This window comes from Choloepus didactylus, chromosome 4, assembly GCF_015220235.1.
Source record: "Choloepus didactylus isolate mChoDid1 chromosome 4, mChoDid1.pri, whole genome shotgun sequence".
NCBI classification, from domain to species: domain Eukaryota; kingdom Metazoa; phylum Chordata; class Mammalia; order Pilosa; family Megalonychidae; genus Choloepus; species Choloepus didactylus.
Window position 1 is genome coordinate 137,297,543 of NC_051310.1, and position 18,807 is coordinate 137,316,349.

Here is an 18,807-nt window from a genome sequence, read left to right on the forward strand (position 1 = left end):
GTGAGCTGAGGTTGATACTGACCTCTCCCGGTGTGGGGTCACACTGCCAGTGGGGTCACCAGTGATAGGCCACATGCCCTGGAGCCTAAGGTAGAGTAGCTTGAAGGAACCAGAGCTTATCTGTTACTGAGAAGTCAGGTTTGGGCCAAAGGCAAGATTGCTTACCAAAGGATTTTGTAAAATATGTGAGGCTTTTGTGTTCAGTTTTCTTTGATTATGAGAGGGGTTATAAAAACATTCAAGAGTAACAAAATGGCCCATCAAGAAACTGAAGCAATGCCAGATAAAGTATGTTTCACAAAATACCTTGGTCTTTGTTTATGCTTTAACAAACTGTATCTTAATCTACTCAACACAAGACAAAGTGGTGGTATATTGTGTCTGGGAGAGCCCTGCCATTACCAGATGCCCCTGCTGGGCCAGCTTCCTCCCGCCCATTTTCTGAAGTGTCCCAGAGAGAAGAGAATTGCTCTGGGCTGGCGGGTACCTCTCACCTCCCCAGTGAACAGACCCGGCTACCTCCTGGCTGCTTCAGGAGGCCAGCCAGCAGAACCAGGCTCCCCACAGTGTCCAGGGCCACAGCTCCAAAGGCTGTTTTTTGGGCAGGTTTCCTGAATTGCTTAATAATCTCTATGCATTTGATACCAAAATCAGGGATGCACTGAATGGGCAGCCTGAATTCTAACATGAGCTGGCTTTTTTGGCATGGTCAGATTTCCTTCTTGTTCAGTCCATGCTGTCCAGGAAAAGCCAAGAAAATGTCTTGCTTTTATCTTGCTACTACCTTCACTTTGCCAGGGAGGACAGGGCCCAGGTTCAGCCAGGCGCATGTACCTGAATAGAAGCAACTTGAGATACAAACTTTAAGGCTTGTGGGATCCAAGGCACAGCTCAGGAAGGATGGGGTCCCCTGGATCTGTCAGAGAGAGGAAGGCACTGGCAGACAGGAGTCTGCTGCACATCGGGTATATTTGGAAATGTTCTCTTTCTGCTAAAGGGTCTAACACAAATGAGAGCAACCCCCTCTACTCTGTATTTTCATGCCTCTAGAACCATTTCTGAAGGCCTTTGTTTTCCCATCTGTATCACAGGACAGAAGTGTGCTTCTGAATCAGTGACCAAACTCCATTTCTGAGATTCCCACACTAGCTAGTCCTGCCAGCACCCACACTGGAAACTGAGGTCATTTTTCAATGTTTTCAGTTGACTACTTTATGTTCTAATTGTTAAAAAGCCTCTACCCTGGGTCAGATCCCCAGTTATACCAAGTCTCTGGCGGCAGCCACTTTGGCCTCACTCTAACATCTCTCACATGCAGATCCCTGGCCCTACCTTTGGCCTAGTGCACTGAAGGGAGCTGGGTCCCTCAGAGAACATTCTTAGGCAGGAGAGTGAGTGAGCTCAGAGCCTCAAGCAGCCCCAAGACAGGTGGGCATGCTGTCTCCTCAAAAAATGCTGTTCACAGATTGTGGTGCAACTCCCTAAATACTGCCCACTCATGGCAAAGCTTTCAGGGCCAGATTGATTCCTGGGTGGATTAGCACTAAAGGAACCCTGGGCATGTTGCAGGATAAGTTGGGTCTTAGGAGAACTCTTTCTGGGCAGTTCTGCCCAAGCTTTCTTTTCAAAGAGTGAGAGGGATAAAGGGATCAGAGAAGTCACCCAAGAGGATATTTTACAATGCCCATGGCCTTCCACTTAAACCAGGAATGAGCAGAGTGTTCACCTCAGCTTTCTGCAGCCTCTAAAGTGATGTTAATAGGTATTCTAGGGGAAGGAGGGATGGTTCCAAGTTAAAATAAATTATGGAACTTTTGTTAAAAGTTAAGCTACTTTCTTCATTGCAGGACTTCTCAGAGCCTTTAATATGCTCATATACTTTAGGACTCTCTAACAGGGAGATGAAGTATAAAGGGCAGCCTCTGCCCTCTTCTCCTTCCATGCATGGATATGAATCATCAAATACTGGGACTGAAAGGGACGTCTGAGGAAAATACTAGGACTGAAAGGGATGTCTGAGGTCAAGGTGTCCCAGCTATATCATTGAAGACTGAGAATAAGATGGAAAGAAATTTTCCCAAGGTCACACCACTTATCAGTGCCCCAGTTAAGATTAAATGGGAGGCATTCCATTATTCCACCAGACCACCATCCCTAACATTTATTCTCTCAGTCCTGCTGGTGAACCCCATGAAGCATTCTTGTGGTGCCTCCACTCTGCTGACATTAAATGGGTTTCAATTTGAGTGTCCCCAGGCATTGAGGTAGGAGGGCAGCTGGCAGTGAGCAGGCCCTCAGGTTCTAGAGTGGAGTCAGAAACAAGCATGGGCCATGAAGGGCTTTTTCTTGAATAGTTTCCTAAAGTAGCCTCTGGAAGGAGCTGGGAATACGCTGCCTTAGCCTGTGTGAGGCAGTTTCAGGCCATCTGTCACACTGGACTTTGCCTTGCTGCAGGCTGGAGAAGTCAAGCCAAGTCCGCACAGTATCCAGCAGCAATTTATTCTTTAAAGGGAGCCGGTTCCGATACAGGTAAATAGTGACAGTAAGTAATCATTATGGATCTACTTCCAGACCCTTCTCTGGAGAAGTTACTCAATGATCCTTACCCTTGAGAACAAAGAAACAGAACTCCCAGAAAAGCCTGAGGTTTCCAACCAATTCTCCTGTCTCCTAACCCTTTTACTATTTCTTTCCTATTCTATAGCTGTTTGTAGGGTTTTAAAAATTTTTATCTTCTCCTCCTTCCCTTACAACAGCAGCAAAATAAGAATGATAACAGTGATTCTTTTCATGTCTCATTGTCTAAACAATTTTTTCTGCAATGTTATTGGAACACGGATAATGAGGAATCATTTCTAAGTGGGAGTGGCAGATTTCCAAAGACTCCAGAGATAGAGAGAGCCTTCTAAGATAGGCTGTTTCTTTTAGAACTCTACCGCAACAAGCAAGCCTTTCTTAGTGACCAGAATGTCAGGGAAGTGGCAGTCCAAAGAGGCCATTTCCTGATTCAGCCAAAGCAAATGATATCTTGGAAAGGAGCCCAGTCCTGGAATACGCTCTCATTTCTTGCTCCTTTTTTTTTTTTTTTTTTTTAATGCTACTTATAGTGGCCGAGTTGCAAAGGAAGTGATGGAGTCTAGTGCCAAGATCAAACGGGAGCCACCAGAAATACACAGGTATGTTGCCAGGGCCTCCCCTAAAACCAGTTCCAGCTCAGATTCCAGAATCTCGAAAGAGCTAGGAGTTTGAACACTGCAATGATCCTTGCCACCATGGCTACCAGAAGAAATTGAACAGGGCGCCTGTCTCAGCTGAAGGTGTAGGGAGATGTCTTTGACCCTGGTGTCCCTGAGCCTTGATGGAGAATGAGGGAGGGAGGGCCACTTGCAGATAGTTACTTGTAGATACTTGCAGATAGACCCCAGCTGCCACCTTACTGGGTGAGTATCTTCTGCCCTCCAGGTCCTGACATTGATCATAGACCAGGGAAGACTTGTCCATTTCCACAAGTCCAAGCAGCAATATATCACTGGCTCTGAAATAGGAGAAGCCAGGGATAGCTCCTCAGCCCTGCCATACTGGGTCTAAAACAGTTTAGGGATCTAGGCTTCAGGTATAACTATAAACCACCCATTTCCAGAAGCCCATTTCCTAGAATCTGACAAGTCCCAGAAAAAAATATGACTGACCAAAAAGGCAAGGATTCTCCAACCTGCCTTTGCTTCTGGGATTGGATGCATTATCTCCTGCCTCTTTGCATGGAGCCCCCTACCACCAGCAACCTCCGCCAGAAGTAAAAGGAGACTGCTGACATCAGTCTTCAGGCACATTTTCAGGAATACCGCTCATCCTGAAGCTCTACTCCCTGACAGTCCTGTCCCCAGAGACCAGTATCACTGTTGCCTCACTAAAGAAAGGTTCAGGTGGGCTCAGGTATGAAGAGGTGAAGGGGCATGAAGCAGTGTCTCTGACGGGAATCCAGGGACCAAAGGCAAAGAGAAGGTATTAAAGATTTAAAAACAAACAAATAAACAAAACTTAAGATAGTCGGGCAATTCTAGCACCCGGGACTCAAAGTTAAGTCCCTACCACATGTCTGTGCACTGAGTTAATTGGGTTCTATTTTCCTTTAACCTCAGAGCAGGGATGGTTCCCAGCCGGAGCTGTCCCTCCATAACCCATGGCCCAAGGCTGAGCAGTGTCCCCAGGACCCGCAGGAGAGCTGTCCACATCTCCATCATGGAAGGTGAGCTTCAGCTCATAGAGATGTCTGCTGGGTTCCTCCAAGTTGTGACTTGGCTAAGGTCCTCTTCAGGGACCTTGAAAAGAGGCTAATTTGCATTAGGGATGACACCAAGTTTCTCAGAGGAAAAGAGCTTCCAATAGTAGGGAGAGGGTTTTACCCAGTGCCTGGGACACTGGCCAGGTATTGGTAATGCTCTGTGAGGTGACACCTGGAGTGTCCAGGATAGGAGACTGTAGATCTTAGAGTATCAGGTTAGACCTCTGGGAGACTTGTGTCTGAAACTGCTTTCCATCAAGAGTTTTTCATTTGTCTTCCAGATCTGATAAATCACAGCTTAAGTGATCAAGGTGGCTGAGGCAGTTAACCAAAACATGATACCTCTTGGTTCTGAAGCATTCTAATAGCTGCCACCCCCACCTACTTCAGTTGTAGAAATCTGTCCTCTTGATGTCTGAATTCCTTACTGTTGTCTCAAGAAATCAATATGCTACATCTCTCTCCAACCTTCCCTCCCTTTGGAGGAGCAGAGGTGAGAAGGGAGTCTGTGTATCTTCACTGAACTAGATGCTCAGATCACTGAGGCCAAGACCTCTCTACCCTCTGGGGAGCTAATTCTGTTTTTTGGAGACTCTTCTGAATATTCCTCTCTAGCTGTTGTCACCGGACCACTTGCCCCACAGGCAGAATACAGGTGTCAAGTTGAGTGCTTTCACTCCAGCTGAGGTTTTTATAAGACCTCAAAAGATCTCACCCGCAGGACACAGCAGCAGGACTGCCTCAAACCTGCCCCTCTGCTGGGGTTCATGGGGAATAGGCTGGGGAGGGAGGGCTTTTCACCCTTTCTATGGAAATGCTGCTTATTAATGAAAATGAAGAATTTCTCAGGCTAGGAAGGACATCTCTCTGCTATTACCCTAGGAGGATGTCTGGTATGTGTTTAGGATTTTATATGTCTCTATGAACTTGAGACTCCAGGTCACCTGAGTATGGTATGTAACTTCAGACATTCTAAGGGTTGGGAACAGTGGCTAGGCAATCACCATTAAGTTACTTAATTATTTGTGTACCTTAATTGCTTCATTTATAAGACAAGGACATCTTTCTTGCCTGCCCTATGGGTAGCAGAGTAGCTAATATACATATAAATACTTTAAAGAAATTAAAGCATTTTCTAGGCAGGCAGCAAGCACAGTACAAAGATGTCAGGAAGACAAAGATGAAGTTCAAATCCAGTCACTGCCAGTATTTTCTGGGGCACATTGTTTAATTTCTCTGGGCTTGTTGCTCCCATTGCAGAATGGAGTATTGCATACCTCTCATCAAGGGGTGGGAGAGGGCCTTGTAAGTTATCAAGTGCAATGGCTACACAAGGTTATCAAAATTATTGAGCTCCGTCTGTCATTAGACAGTCTTCCAGCTATTCCTCCTGTCTCAGGCTGAGATGGCGAACCAAGTGTGGCTCTCAGTGTCCTTTTTTTGGGGTGTTCATCTCAGGAAGGTAGAGGAAGTCTCTTCTCTTTTGAGGAAACTTCACTTTCTCCCCTCTTATGGCCCTTTCTTCCCACCCAACCTGAAGTTACCATACCAAAGATCCTACAGAAAGTTGGATCTAGTCCTCCTAGAGAAAAGGCTAACCCCTGAGGGAAGCTGGCACTAACACAGGGTGTAAAATAGAAGAGGAGCCTCACTCATTTTTGCTTCCCAGAATATGGAAGAATGTCCAGTCCAACCAGCATTCCCAGAGGAGAGAAGGCTGAGGCTGCCAGTGTGGGGATACAACTCATTTAGTTGCTGCCAAGTAGGGTTAGTAGAACAACTCAGAAGTGGGGAGAGTAGTCCACCTGCTTCCCGAGACAAGCTGGGAGGCTGCCTCAGTGCCAGGCCCAGCTTGTCTTTGCCTCCAGCCTCCTTCCAGAACCCATCTTCTCCCATTGCAGCAGCAGCAGCAGGCTCCTCAACATCCAAGACCCCAAGATATTCACCCTTGCTTGAAAAATGCCAGGGCAAGTTCTGGTGGGTAGAGGCTGTTGTGGAAGCTATTTAAGTATAGACTCCCCGGGGCCAGGGCATTCCTTCCAAATCCTGGCATCACAGAAATTCACACTTGGCAGATTATGAGCAGAGCAGGCACTGGGTGATACTCACCAAGCCAACCTGCTCCTCACTGCCCATGCCCAAGGTTGCCTGCAAACAAGCACAGCTTACATCCCCAGCCATGACCCCTACCCCAGGACCCATTAGACTCAGGAGAGATTGGTATAAGAAGCTAAGAAATAATCTGGCAGGAATGAAACTCACAGGCTCTGAGTAAAGAGAGGCAGATGTAAGCTGGAGAACTACTGTCTGGTTTGGGTGGAGATGAGGTTAAATGACTCTAGCAGGGATTACCAAGCCTGTAGACTGGACTGTTTTCCAAGAAGCAACAGTTCAGTTGTGCCATCTCTCAAGAAGGGGCATTTACCTTTAGGTGGCTCATGAAAAACAAAGCTGACCCTAGTTGTCTACCCCAACCAGGTCGGGGGGTAAGTGTGAGGGATGTGATGAGGGCCTTAGGCGGACACAACCAACTACAACTCCAGAAACTTATGGACATTTGAAAACTGGCTCATGTTCTGTTGGATTGTCTCTGCTAGAGTCTATGTGGCCTTTAAATTAATGTCACAGAGGCCATTTGACTTTTCCAGGGGGAAAGCTTTAATTGCTCTTTCCAGAAACAGTGGGAAAAAAAAATTGCATAGACGTTAACATATCATTAGTTTATATAAAATCATGTAATCCTAACAAACTGGGATCCTAAATAAAATGAGTATCACAGGGTTGGCCCTACCCTCTGATCTTAGAGATGCAAAGATGACATGGTTATCAGCATAGGCCTGACCCGGAGAGGACACTAGAAATGTCGGTTTCTTTCACACATTGTGCCCCATTCCACCATTCAGCAGCAAGGGGTCCAATGGTGAAGAGCCCGGGGAGGGTGGGACACAGCCCATGTCCAGCCCCAGAGCCACTGAGCCCAAAGCTAGTGTTCACAGTGTGGCTTCATTGGCACCAGGCCAGGCCAGCACTGCATGTGGCCTGGATAAAGCCCAGTGTCCTTGTAACTTTACTGGATTTTCCCTGGGGCAGCCCTGATTTCCCGTGTCCCCTGGGGCTGTTCCATGCCCTCTCTGTCCCTCACCCTCTGAAAGGTCTGGGGCCCTTATATGGGCCTCAGGCAAAGAGCTACAGGCTGAGAAAGCATGACTTTTTATGGCTCCAAGTGCTTCTGACTAAATCCAGACCCCTGATAACGTGGGCCTCTCAGAGCTACTCCTTCTCTGCAGCTCAGCTGATCTGAGGCTCCGGGCACCAACCTTTTCTCTCTCCAGCAGGGGAGGCACTGCTAAGGGGCTACCATGGCGTGAGAGCCACAAAAATCCTTTGCCCCTAGCTGGTTTCCCAGCCTTTCCCTCTCTACGCCTCCCATGCCTGGCTGGTCTCCGTGAAGAGAACCACATGAAGAAGGATCTGTCTCTCTGGGCCACCATGGGGAAGAGTCTGATTAAGATTCACACCAGAGTCCGCGTTCAGCTCCGGCTGACCAATCACTGCTCTCGGCCCTTGAGTGTGCGGATCCTGAGGATGGGGCCCCGGATCCAGGGTAGGGTCCTGACTGCTGTGTGCCCCCACCCTCTGGGGGCCACCTCTGGGCAAGGGAATCGGCTGGAGCACCTCCAAGGTAAAAAGATCCTCCCGTTTTGCTGTGCCACTCAGCCCAGATCCCACCCACAGTGACCCACCCCACCCATCCTAGAATAAGAGGTTTGAGGAAGGGGTGGGCCGGTGGCAGCTTCTACAATAGTGAAAACTGAACTTCTTTCCAGGACTAACCTGACATGGGAATGATAACCTTACAGGTGAGGTCTATTGTTGAGGGGACAGAAGACTAACATTTACTGAGTAATTCTACTAGAAATACATTCATATCCTTTATTTTTATTTACTGAGAGCACCAACCCACAATATAATACAGCTTCTGTCCCTCTGACTTGTTCTGCTATCATAACCCCTGCCCTTCTCCTTCCCAGCCATCTTAGAGCTTAGTTGTATGCCAAGCCAAGCCTGCATTGAAACAGCTGCTGGCAGCTAAGCTTGTCATACTTTGGGAGATCTGAGCAGTCAGAGCTGTCCTTGAGGGGACAGGCCCTTGAAAGGGTGTCTGATTCCCCATGCAATGGGGCTGACATTCCACAGGAAGTGGGGCTAGAGGAGTGCTTGGGAAGGGAGCAGAGCCAGCAATAATAGGCTGCGATCAGGGTCTTAAGGTTTCTGGTTTCTGGTTTATCAATGGCCCGTAATACAAGTTACATACCCCTGTTGTGTGTGCAAATGAGGGAGTCAGGGAGGAATACTGGGGGAAAAAAAAAGAAGTCAAAGGAAAATCAAGACCTTTGGAAAAAAAGAGAGAGGCTCTTCATGTTGTTTTACAACAGTTTCTTGGGCCATTGTGAACTAAATCTAAGACAGGTGCAGGCTGTTGACTTAATCTTTATCCTGTACCATTGTCCCATTCCCCAGAATTTAACTACTTGGTCAGTAACACCATGAAAACAGAAAGAGGCTTGGATTTTAGCCCTGGCTTTGCCATTAACAACCAACCTCATGACTTTAGGCAAGTTTCATAAACTTGCCTTCACCACATCATGGAGTTGTTGAAAAATAAAATGATAGTGCTTTAAAAAGTTTAAAATGTACAAATTTAAGATTTTAGCATAGGGTCAAACAGCACACTGCTAGGACTTCTGAAAGCAGAAGCTGAACAAATATACCAATGATGAGGCGATGGAGAGTGTAAGCTGATGGCAGGTGCCCTGCCCATCACCACCCTCCCTCCATCCTAGTCATTCATAACCCAGACTCCCAGGCTCCCTTCCTCTGGAGAATCCTTAACTGAGCCTATGCGAGATGGGCACCACGAGGCTGGTTGGGTGGGGTACCAGGGGTGAATGGCAACCCCACAAGGGAGCCAAGGAAGATGCAGCACACCACTTCTGAAAGGTTATTGACACCTTTTAAAAGGAGAATTTGGATCTCTGGAACTAGTCCTGAGCTAGAATAAAGACGAAACATGACTAACTCCCTAATCAGCTCTGGTTAAGTCAAACCTTTCCTGAGCCTAGGAATCTGGTTCAGTCTAGGATTGTCAGGGTCTGTTTCAGAGCAACAGAAGGGAACTGGTTTCTTTTGTCATAGGCCCCAAGGGCACCACAGAGCTGCCGTAAGTGGAAGATGCAGATGTTGAACCTGAAACAAGCCATCTCCTCGGCAGCACTGTGATGTGGGCCACAGTTAGACTCTAAGCCCACATACTGTAGCCTGGGTGGCTGCTATTTAGTTGAGGGTATAACCAGCTCCTTTTTTTCTCTGCCAGAGCCCAAGCCCTGTGAGAGCCCTAGAAAAAGAGAAATGTTCCATCTGAGAAAGAAAAGAAACGATAAGGTAGCATTTAAGACCCTCTGGGGCACATGCTTTCTCCTAGCAAATGGAAGATAATTTCCCCTCTGATCCAGCAAGATGTTTCCAGAGAGCTCTTTGAGCAGCGAGGTGTCTAAAGACAGGGGAACTGTCAGCTTATTCTAAACCCAGCAGGGGACCTGCTTGTTCTGAGGTGAAGAGAGGGAGCTGACTAGGGATGACCCCCTTCTCTATCAAGAAGCTCTGAGGAAGAGCAGGTAGGATTTTTACTATCCCACAAGGTCAGGACAGCTGGAACTGGGAGACTGAAGAGGCTGAGAGCAATTACCAAAATCCAGAAGGTGATTTCATGAGCTTGGGGAGCTGCATGCTGGACGGTTGCAAAGACACTCAGCTCCAGAACCAGTTAGTATTCGACAAAGCCCAGTTAGGCAAAACACATGCTCCTTCCTCCCATTCCTGCCTCTGAAGGGGCAGACTTGAGCTCCCTGAACTGCGGCCCCAGCTCTACATGGGGGAGAGTCTGTGGCTCAGATTCTCTTTCAATCTGGGGCGAAAACTGGGCCCAGACACCAAAGGCAGGAAAGGCAGAATTCTTAACAAATCAGGCCAAAACTAGAAGTAAAAAGAAAAAAAAAAATCTTCCAACCATGGGCACTTGTGATTTCTACTGCTTCTCTAGTCCTAGTCTTGATACAAGAAAATGGAATGCAATCATAGAGGTATGCAGAGAGGCTTCCTTTTTAGATTTAGGAACCAAATGAAACAGAACGGGTGTTACAACTGCTGGACAGCAAAGTGTGCATTGTGTCACAGAAAGCCTACTCATGTCCCTTTTGCCTCTCCAGGCCTCGAGTCCCTGCGGGACAGTGCACATTCCACCCCGGTGCGTTCCTCTTCCCATGGGGACACCTTCCTGCCCCACGTGAGAAGCAGCCGGGTAGACAGCAATGAGCGAGTGGCTGTGATTGCAGACGAGGCCTACAGCCCTGCAGACAGCGTGCTGCCCACCCCGGTGGCTGAGCACAGCCTGGAACTGATGCTGCTTTCCCGGCAGATCAACGGGGCCACCTGCAGCATCCAGGAGGAGAAGGAGTCTGAGGCCAGCACCCCAACTGCCGCAGAGGTGGAGGCCCTTGGGGGAGGGCTGAGGGCCCTGTGTCAGGGGCATGGCAGGCCAGAGGAGGAACAGGTGAATAAGTTTGTTTTAAGTGTCCTCCGTTTGCTCCTTGTGACCATGGGACTCCTCTTTGTTTTGCTCCTCCTCCTGATCATCCTTACCGAGTCTGACCTTGACATTGCCTTTTTCCGTGATATCCGACAGACCCCCGAGTTTGAACAATTCCACTATCAATACTTTTGTCCCCTCAGGCGATGGTTTGCCTGCAAAATCCGCTCAGTGGTGAGCCTGCTCATTGACACCTGAGAAGGCATGACTCCTCCCAGTAACTAGCCAGGTGGACCCAGGAGCCCGGCTGCCCACTCCCAGCAATGGGACCCATTGCGGAACCATCGGCATATATACCAAGTCCTCCTCTCATGACTCAAAGCCCACTGCAGCCTAGGAGGGGTGTTTCCCAGAAGAAGAAAGGGATAGGCTCATGCCCTGACTAAACAAACTGGGAAAACTCATTTTCTTCAGAGGTTCTTGCAAGAAAGGCTCAGCAACTCTTTTTCTCATCCTTCTAATTTGCAGAATAACTTTTGGTTTTGAATTTTGATTTTTTCATAGATGTATATTATTTTGGAAAGTACCAAATGAAAATAATTTATTTTACTATATTACTGACGATCACAGTAGTGTCACCTGGACGCTAGTTGAAGACTAGACAGCTGCCGGCTTCTGTATTCTGCAGGCGCTTTCCTACTGGTGCTACTGGGTTCCAGTAGACTCATCACTGCAGCCCCAGTGGGGCAGGCCAGGGGTCTGGACGATGGACGCTGTTTAGGGTTTCTTGCCAGGCAGATCTTTTTAAGAAGTGAACATCCATGTAGAATGATTAAATGGAAAATTGCTTCTTATGATGGTCTGAGTTGGATTTTCTTTTCCTTTTGTTCTTTTAAATCTGAGCAGAGTGGGCATCTGAAGGCACCACCGCTACCGCAGCAGCAGCAGCAGGGGTGGGTAAGTCTGTCCCCTTAGACTAGAGCCTAGTGGGCGTCACCATGAGTTTTGCATAATGAACTGAGACTCCTGTGACTTTTTTCTGAAAGAACCTCAAGACTTTTATAGTGCTCCAGAGGCAGTAAATGAATTCAGTGATACCAGAGAGAGTACTGTCAGAAATATTGGGCAAAGTATAGTTAACAGAAACCAGAGCTAAGTTATCTGAGACACTATTGAAATTCAGAGAGCAGTACTTATTTTGTACCCCCCCCCAAAAAAAGACTATTTCAATTTATATTTTAAAAACAAAATGTTATTTTCTTATCAATTCATATTTTGTTTTTACTTTATGGATTAAGAAAATAGAACCTGATGAACTAAACGTGCAAGAAAGAAACTGATCCTGAGAATGAAAAGCTTCAGAAAATAGAATTCCAAGATCAACAAACAGCCTTGGAAGGGACCAGGAAAAGAATCTCTTTAAATAGGATTCTGATACCTACAAAAAAAGAAGGTTGAACATGGCAGAGACCAACACTTAGGTGTAGAAACACTGCCCCCTAGGGTCGTCCTCTGCATCAGGAAAGTAAGTTCTAGGAAAGCCCTTGCCGTCCTTCCTGAGGAAAGCATGCAGAAGCACAGGCTTGTGAAGGGTGGTGTGAGGTCCCAGGGCCCGAGCTCCGCAACTCTTAAACAGAAACAATTATACACAAGATCTTGTTTTCATCTCAGGGAGAGATTTCTAAGTCATCTGGGGCCTGACGATTTATTTAAGGACTGTCAGTGGGCATATTCCTGGGACCCACACAACAGAACTGCTAACATCCTATGACATTGGACAGCCAAATGCAGAACAGAGTGAGTCATTTGTAGATTTGCTCTCCCCTAGTTTGTCCCCTGAGATGGTAGAACAGTGTCCATGTTTGCAATAAAACACCTGTGGAACAGATGGGGTTTTTTTTGTTGTTGTTTTTTTGGGAAGGGGGAGGGTTTGCATAATTTTAAAGAAAGATGCCCTTTTACCCAGACCAGGGGTTGGCAAATTTTTTCTGCAAAGTGCCAAGTAAATACTTTTCATTTTGATTTTGAGGGCATATTCTGTCGCAACTACTCAGCTCTGCCACTGTAGCACAAAAGCAGCCATAGATAATACCGAAATGAATGAATGTGGCTGTGTTCCAATAAAACTTTATTTACAAAAACAGATAGCTGAATTTGACCCACATGTCATAACTTGCCAGCCCCGATCTGGACAATAAAACTGCTCTTTACCAGTAGGTTAGCAGAGAGGGTCAGTCCTGTTCCAGGTCCTGGCATATATTAAAGATTTAGGACCATTTCCAGTGGAGGCACTGGGGTTGCTTGTTTAAAGGGTGCTCAAACAACCAACCAGCAAAGAGATGTCTGATGGCCAAGATGAGCAAGATCAAGAACTGGAATGCTGAAATGCGACTGGAATCTAAGAACGGAAGCAGGCCTATCTGATCATCTCCATACCAGCAACAATTTGGGCAGAGTTACGAACATCTGTTTACCAAGTGATAAGACAAACTGAGGGAGAGCCTCAAAAGATTAGGGATCACTTAAAACCAACTAGCCACTGCCACTTGTCATTACATAGGCTAGTCTTTATTTAGCACAGGACTGAAGTAAAAGGTCGACTCAGAGATGAAAAGGCTGTCGGGAGATAGAGGGCTGGTTTTAACCTGGATATCTACTGTCTTATGCAACATAGCAGATTACCTTTTAGCGTAGTGTTCCTACCTCAGTCTGTAGAATACGGTGTTTCTATGCAGTGATAGCCTTGACTCTGACCTTTCATGTCCACATTAAAGAAAGATACAGTATTCCATTTCCTGATATGTTGCTTGTGTCTAGAGTTCTAACAGTACAATAGTCCATGCCACTTCCAACAGCTGAATTGTGCTCTCTGAACAGAAACTTTCAAGTTTTGTTTTTTCTAGGGCTTATCCCAGAAAATATGGATGGAAAAGCTTCCTTCGATTTGCCTTTAAAATAGTGCTTGGAAAATCTCCTTTGTTGGTAATCAGTCTTTTTTGGTGTCTGTCCACCATTTAAAATTATTCAAGTTTTCAACCTGGTTTTACTGTGCTCCAACATGTCTCCCACTTTCTCTCAAAATTAGTTTGATATCATTGTAGGAAAAGCAATGATTTCCATAGCTTCATCTATCAAAGGAAATAAAACTCTTACTAAAGAATAGTGCACTGCATCTTTAAGCAGTAGAGGGTAAACTACCTGCAAATGTGAATTTCTTCATTTCATTAAAAAATATATAGTTGTTAACCTTTCATGTGCCAAAAATTCTAAGTTACATTTTCCTTCAAAGCAATGTACTTTTTTCTACATATGCAGTATGTAGTTATTAGCATAAAATCATTGGTGCCATGAAGCTTATTTTTAAATTCAAATAAATATTTAAATACCATGGAAAAGAGTGGGCTCTTTCTTTTTAAAATTTACAGCCTGCCTCCCTTTCCCCCCTTAAAGCTACCAAAACTTAGATAAAAGGATACCAGTGGGAATTACACAGCTGACAACTGTTCACAACTGGGATCTAAGAATAATAATTTTACTTACATCACATCTATTCCTCTTCTTCTCCCCAAAATAAATTCTATTAGGAACTGAGAAGCTATAGATGTTAAATGATTTTATAGGCACGCTGGACCTCGTTTTTCTCTTGAGGAAAATGAAGAGGGTTACGTGATTTTCTCAAGGTTGCACAGTTAGTCTTAAGAATTCACACTAGAACCCCAATGGTCCAGCTTCTAGCCCAGTGTTCCTACTCGGGCCTGGAGTAAGGGGGAGGAAAGAAACCACTTCCTATGAAGGGACTAGAATGATATCGTCCCTACGGTAATAAGCCTCATGATTACAATTTACGGAATATATTCCTAAAACGTTATCTCCTCTGTGCAATCACCACTCTGTGGCTGGTATTTGTCCTCTAAATTCTAAGAAGATAAAAGATGCAACTAGGGGTCTGGCCCATGGTCCAAGCTCCGTAATCTCCTGTTCTCAGTTCCACCTGCCCTCCAATCAATCCTCCGTCACTTCCAGAGTCATCTTCCTAAAACACTGATCAGGTTTTGTCACTCAAAATTTTCAGTGTTTCTTATCAACTATAAAATGATAGCTAGAGCCCTGACCCCTGTGAAGTTTTTATGTTTGTTGGTTGGTTTCTAATGACAAAAGCCTTTGCCTGAAGTGATCTTGAGAGCAAAAAGTATAAGCACCACTGGCCATAAACAGTTTCACATGATTCTGCAGATTTACAGCACCTGCCCTTTGGCAGATACCCAACCGAGAAATTACCTATGCACACACCCTTTCAGGGTCCTAGCACCCATCCCCTCTGCTTCAGGCTGCTCAATCACAAACAAGCCCCTCTGTACTAACCACACTTCTGGCTTTATAACGCTCATGAACAGGCTTCCTCTACACACCCCTACAACTTGCTGGCTGAGAGGAGAGTAAAATAGGCAAAACACACTTTAAAAACATTTCCTCTTGTACAGCTTCCTTTTTGGGAAAAGGTATCTTAAAATGTTTTACTCCTCAGCTCTGTATAACTGTGCTAAATGTTATCTTCCTTACAAAATTACACCTTTTCATTTGAAAATCCAAACATTTACAGCCACATGAGCCAGAACTGAGTCTGTGTTATCTTGGAAGTAAAACCGTGTTAGACTCGCTCATTACTGATTGATTGTCAATACCACACTAAAAAGAAATAGGGAAAACAAAAAACCATACTAAGTCCAAAAGGACAGCCTCACAAACAGGACGCCTAAGTTTTTGGAATCTGAAGTTAGAAGGCATATATTTCTTTCTCTCAGGTTCAATACAGAAGACACATGTATTTGTTTTTCTCTCCTCTCTCTCTTTCCCACCCACCTTCACCCATGTACTGTGTGCTGGCTGAAAGGATTTAAATCTTTATATCCATAGCCCTAAAGCTGCTTTCCTGGAGAAGTGCCTTTGCAAAGTACTCTGTGGTGAGAAAACACAAAGGCCAGAGTAATAAACTAAGACTTAAACGACTCAGAGCTATTAACTCCTAATTATTTGTGGTCCCTCCTAGTCTGCCCAACTCTCTGTCCACCCAAAATTAGAATTGTATTCCTCTGCCTTAAAGTCATATATTTAAAAAGGCTGAGCATCTCAAAATAACTCAAGTGGAATTCAAAGTTTACGTGCTTAAGAGATATGATGAAGGCCAAATTTACAATAATTATATAATTACAGAAGCCACACAGCTTTAAGTGAATCTCTGCAAAGAAGTACCTTTCACTACAGATTACAGTTTAAGAATGTCCTAAGGGAAACAATTTTCCTTTATGTGCTTTCCAAATTTAAACAATTATTCCATTATAAAGCTTATCACAGAGAAGCAAGTCCCCTCCTCATTCTCCTTCCTTCCTGTATTGCCTCAAAAAGATACAAACTATTAGGAGCGGATCTAAGATGGCGGCATAGAGAGGAGTGAAAGCTAAGTACTCCCCCTGGAACAACTGAAAAAAACCAGAAACAACTAGTAAATAATCCGGAACAACTGCAGGGGGACAAACGTGACCGTCCACTCATCATACACTAACCTGAATTGGGAGGAATGCCCGAGATCACAGCATAAAATCTGTAAGTAAGAACTGCGGATCCAAATCGGGAGACCCCCTCCCCCACAGCCCACGCTACAAAGCCTCATAGGGCCAGAGAGAAGCTCTCTCCCAGCAAGGGAATATAGCTCAGCTGAGCTCCAGCTGGGGGTTTTAATTAGTGAGTGTAAACTGCTCACTACGAGATACGAATCCTCAACAAGTAGACAGAGGCTTTGGGTGACGACTGACCTTGGAGAGCTGGAGGGTCGCCTCGGACTGGCTCTGTTCCTTTTTCGACTCAGTGGAGAAAGCCTCGGCCATTTTCAGTTCCCAGTTCTGTGACCCAGACAGGGGTGTGGCACAGGCAGAGAGAAACCACTGAATGCTAATAACCTCCCCCTAAGGCGTCTATCTTCTCTAAAAGGAAAGGGGTGGGGCCCAGCTCTACTACCTGCCTTTCATTCAGAACTTACACCAGTCAAGAATTAAGGGCTAATCTTTGCATCAGGCTGGGAGAGCCCCTGCATGGCCCAGCGGCCCAGGGCTTCCCTTGAGGGACAACGCGCACTAGTGACGTAGCACAGCCTTCCCTCAGCAGAGGTCCTGGAAGATCACAGCTGAGAAGGGGGGCCCGCTCAGAAAACCTAGGGACGCTACGTCAATGCCGGTGGTTTGTGGGTCAGCGACAGAGAGGGTCTGGGGCAGAACTGAAATGAAGGCTTAGACTCTTGCAGCGGCCTTGAATCTCCGGGATCACCTGGGAGGTTTGAATATTAAAGCGGCCCTGCCTCCCTGACCACCCAGACACATGCACCACATTCAGGGCGGACAGCTCCAACAACAAACCCAAACTGAGTTCACCAACTGAACCCCACAAAAATCATTTCCCCACACACCACAGAGATAGAGTTGGGGAGAACTGACTTGAGGGGTATAGGTGACTCGCAGACGCCATCTGCTGGTTAGCTGGAGAAAGTGTACACCACTAACTTGTATTTCTGAAAAATTAGATTGATATTTTTTTTTTTTTACAACTTGAAAGAACCCTATCAAGCAAAACAAATGCCAAGAGGCCAAAAACAACAGAAAATTTTAACACATATGATAAAACCAGACAATATGGAGAACCCGATCCCAAACACCCAAATCAAAACATCAGAAGAAACACAGTACTTGGCACAATTAATCAAACAATCGCAATCAAAGAACAAAAACATGGCACAGGATATAAGAGACATGAAGAAGACCATGGAACAGGATAAAAGGGACATAAGAAGACCCTAGAAGAGCATAAAGAAGAAATTGCAAGATTAAATAAAAAAAATAGAAGATCTTATGGAAATAAATAAAAGAAATTGTTGGCCAAACTAAAAAGACTCTGGATACTCATAATACAAGATTAGAGGAAGCTGAACAACGACTCAGTGTCCTAGAGGTCCACAGAACAGAAAATGAAAGAACAAAAGAAAGAATGGAGAAAAAAATTGAAAAAATCAAAAAGGATCTCAGGGTTACGACAGATAAAATAAAACGTCCAAATTTAAGACTCATTGGTGTCCCAGAAGGGGAAGAGAAGGGTAAAGGTCTAGAAAGAGTAGTCAAAGAAATTGTTGGGGAAAACTTCCCAAACATTCTACACAATATAAATACACAAAGCGTAAATGCCCAGCGAACTCCAAATAGAATAAATCCAAATAAACCCACTCCGAGACATATTCTGATCAGACTCTCAAATACTGAAGAGAAGGGGCAAGTTCTGAAAGCAGCAAGAGAAAAGCAATTCACCACATACAAAGGAAACAACATAAGACTAAGTTGTGACTACTCAGCGGCCCACCATGGAGGTGAAAAGGCAGTGGCACGACAAATTTAAAATTCTGAGAGAGAAAAATTTCCAACCAAGAATATTTTATCCAGCAAAACTGTCCTTCAAATTTAAGGGACAGCGTAGATTTTTCACAGACAAACAAATGCTGAGAGAGTTTGCCAATAAAAGACCTGCCCTACTTCAGATTCTAAAGGGAGCCCTACCGACAGAGAAACAAAGAAAGGAGAAAGAGATATAGAGAATTTTAACAGACATATATAGAACCTTACATCCCAAATCACCAGGACACTCATTTTTCTCTAGTGGTCACGGATCTTTCTCCAGAATGGAACATATGCTGGGACATAAAACAAGCCTCAGTAAATTAAAAAAAAAAAATTGAATGTATTCAAAGCACATTCTCTGACCACAATGGAATACAAATAGAAGTCAATAACTTTTGAAATGTAACTCCATTATTTACTTCCTACATGATATAAAATACAGAAACTCTAATGACAAATCAGTGGTTTTGAACTCAATGTAAAATATGTAATTTTTGACAAGAACT

The 18,807-nt window shown here is 45.1% G+C and overlaps 1 protein-coding gene across 3 annotated transcripts in view; it reads left to right on the plus strand.

Annotated features, from left to right (window-relative positions):
• FRMD5 (FERM domain containing 5) overlaps positions 1–12,754 on the plus strand; it is a 295,156-nt gene extending 282,402 nt beyond the window's left edge. For 2 of the 3 annotated variants that reach the window (XM_037834108.1, XM_037834109.1), the window contains exons 11-14: positions 2,455–2,529; positions 3,108–3,176; positions 4,140–4,246; positions 10,549–12,754. In XM_037834108.1, coding sequence (XP_037690036.1) covers positions 2,455–2,529; positions 3,108–3,176; positions 4,140–4,246; positions 10,549–11,126 — 829 coding nt within the window. In that variant the 3' untranslated portion in view covers positions 11,127–12,754. The remainder of the gene's footprint in view (positions 1–2,454; positions 2,530–3,107; positions 3,177–4,139; positions 4,247–10,548) is intronic. The other variant, XM_037834110.1, reaches the window with a different exon arrangement.
• The last annotated feature ends 6,053 nt before the right edge of the window (positions 12,755–18,807 follow it).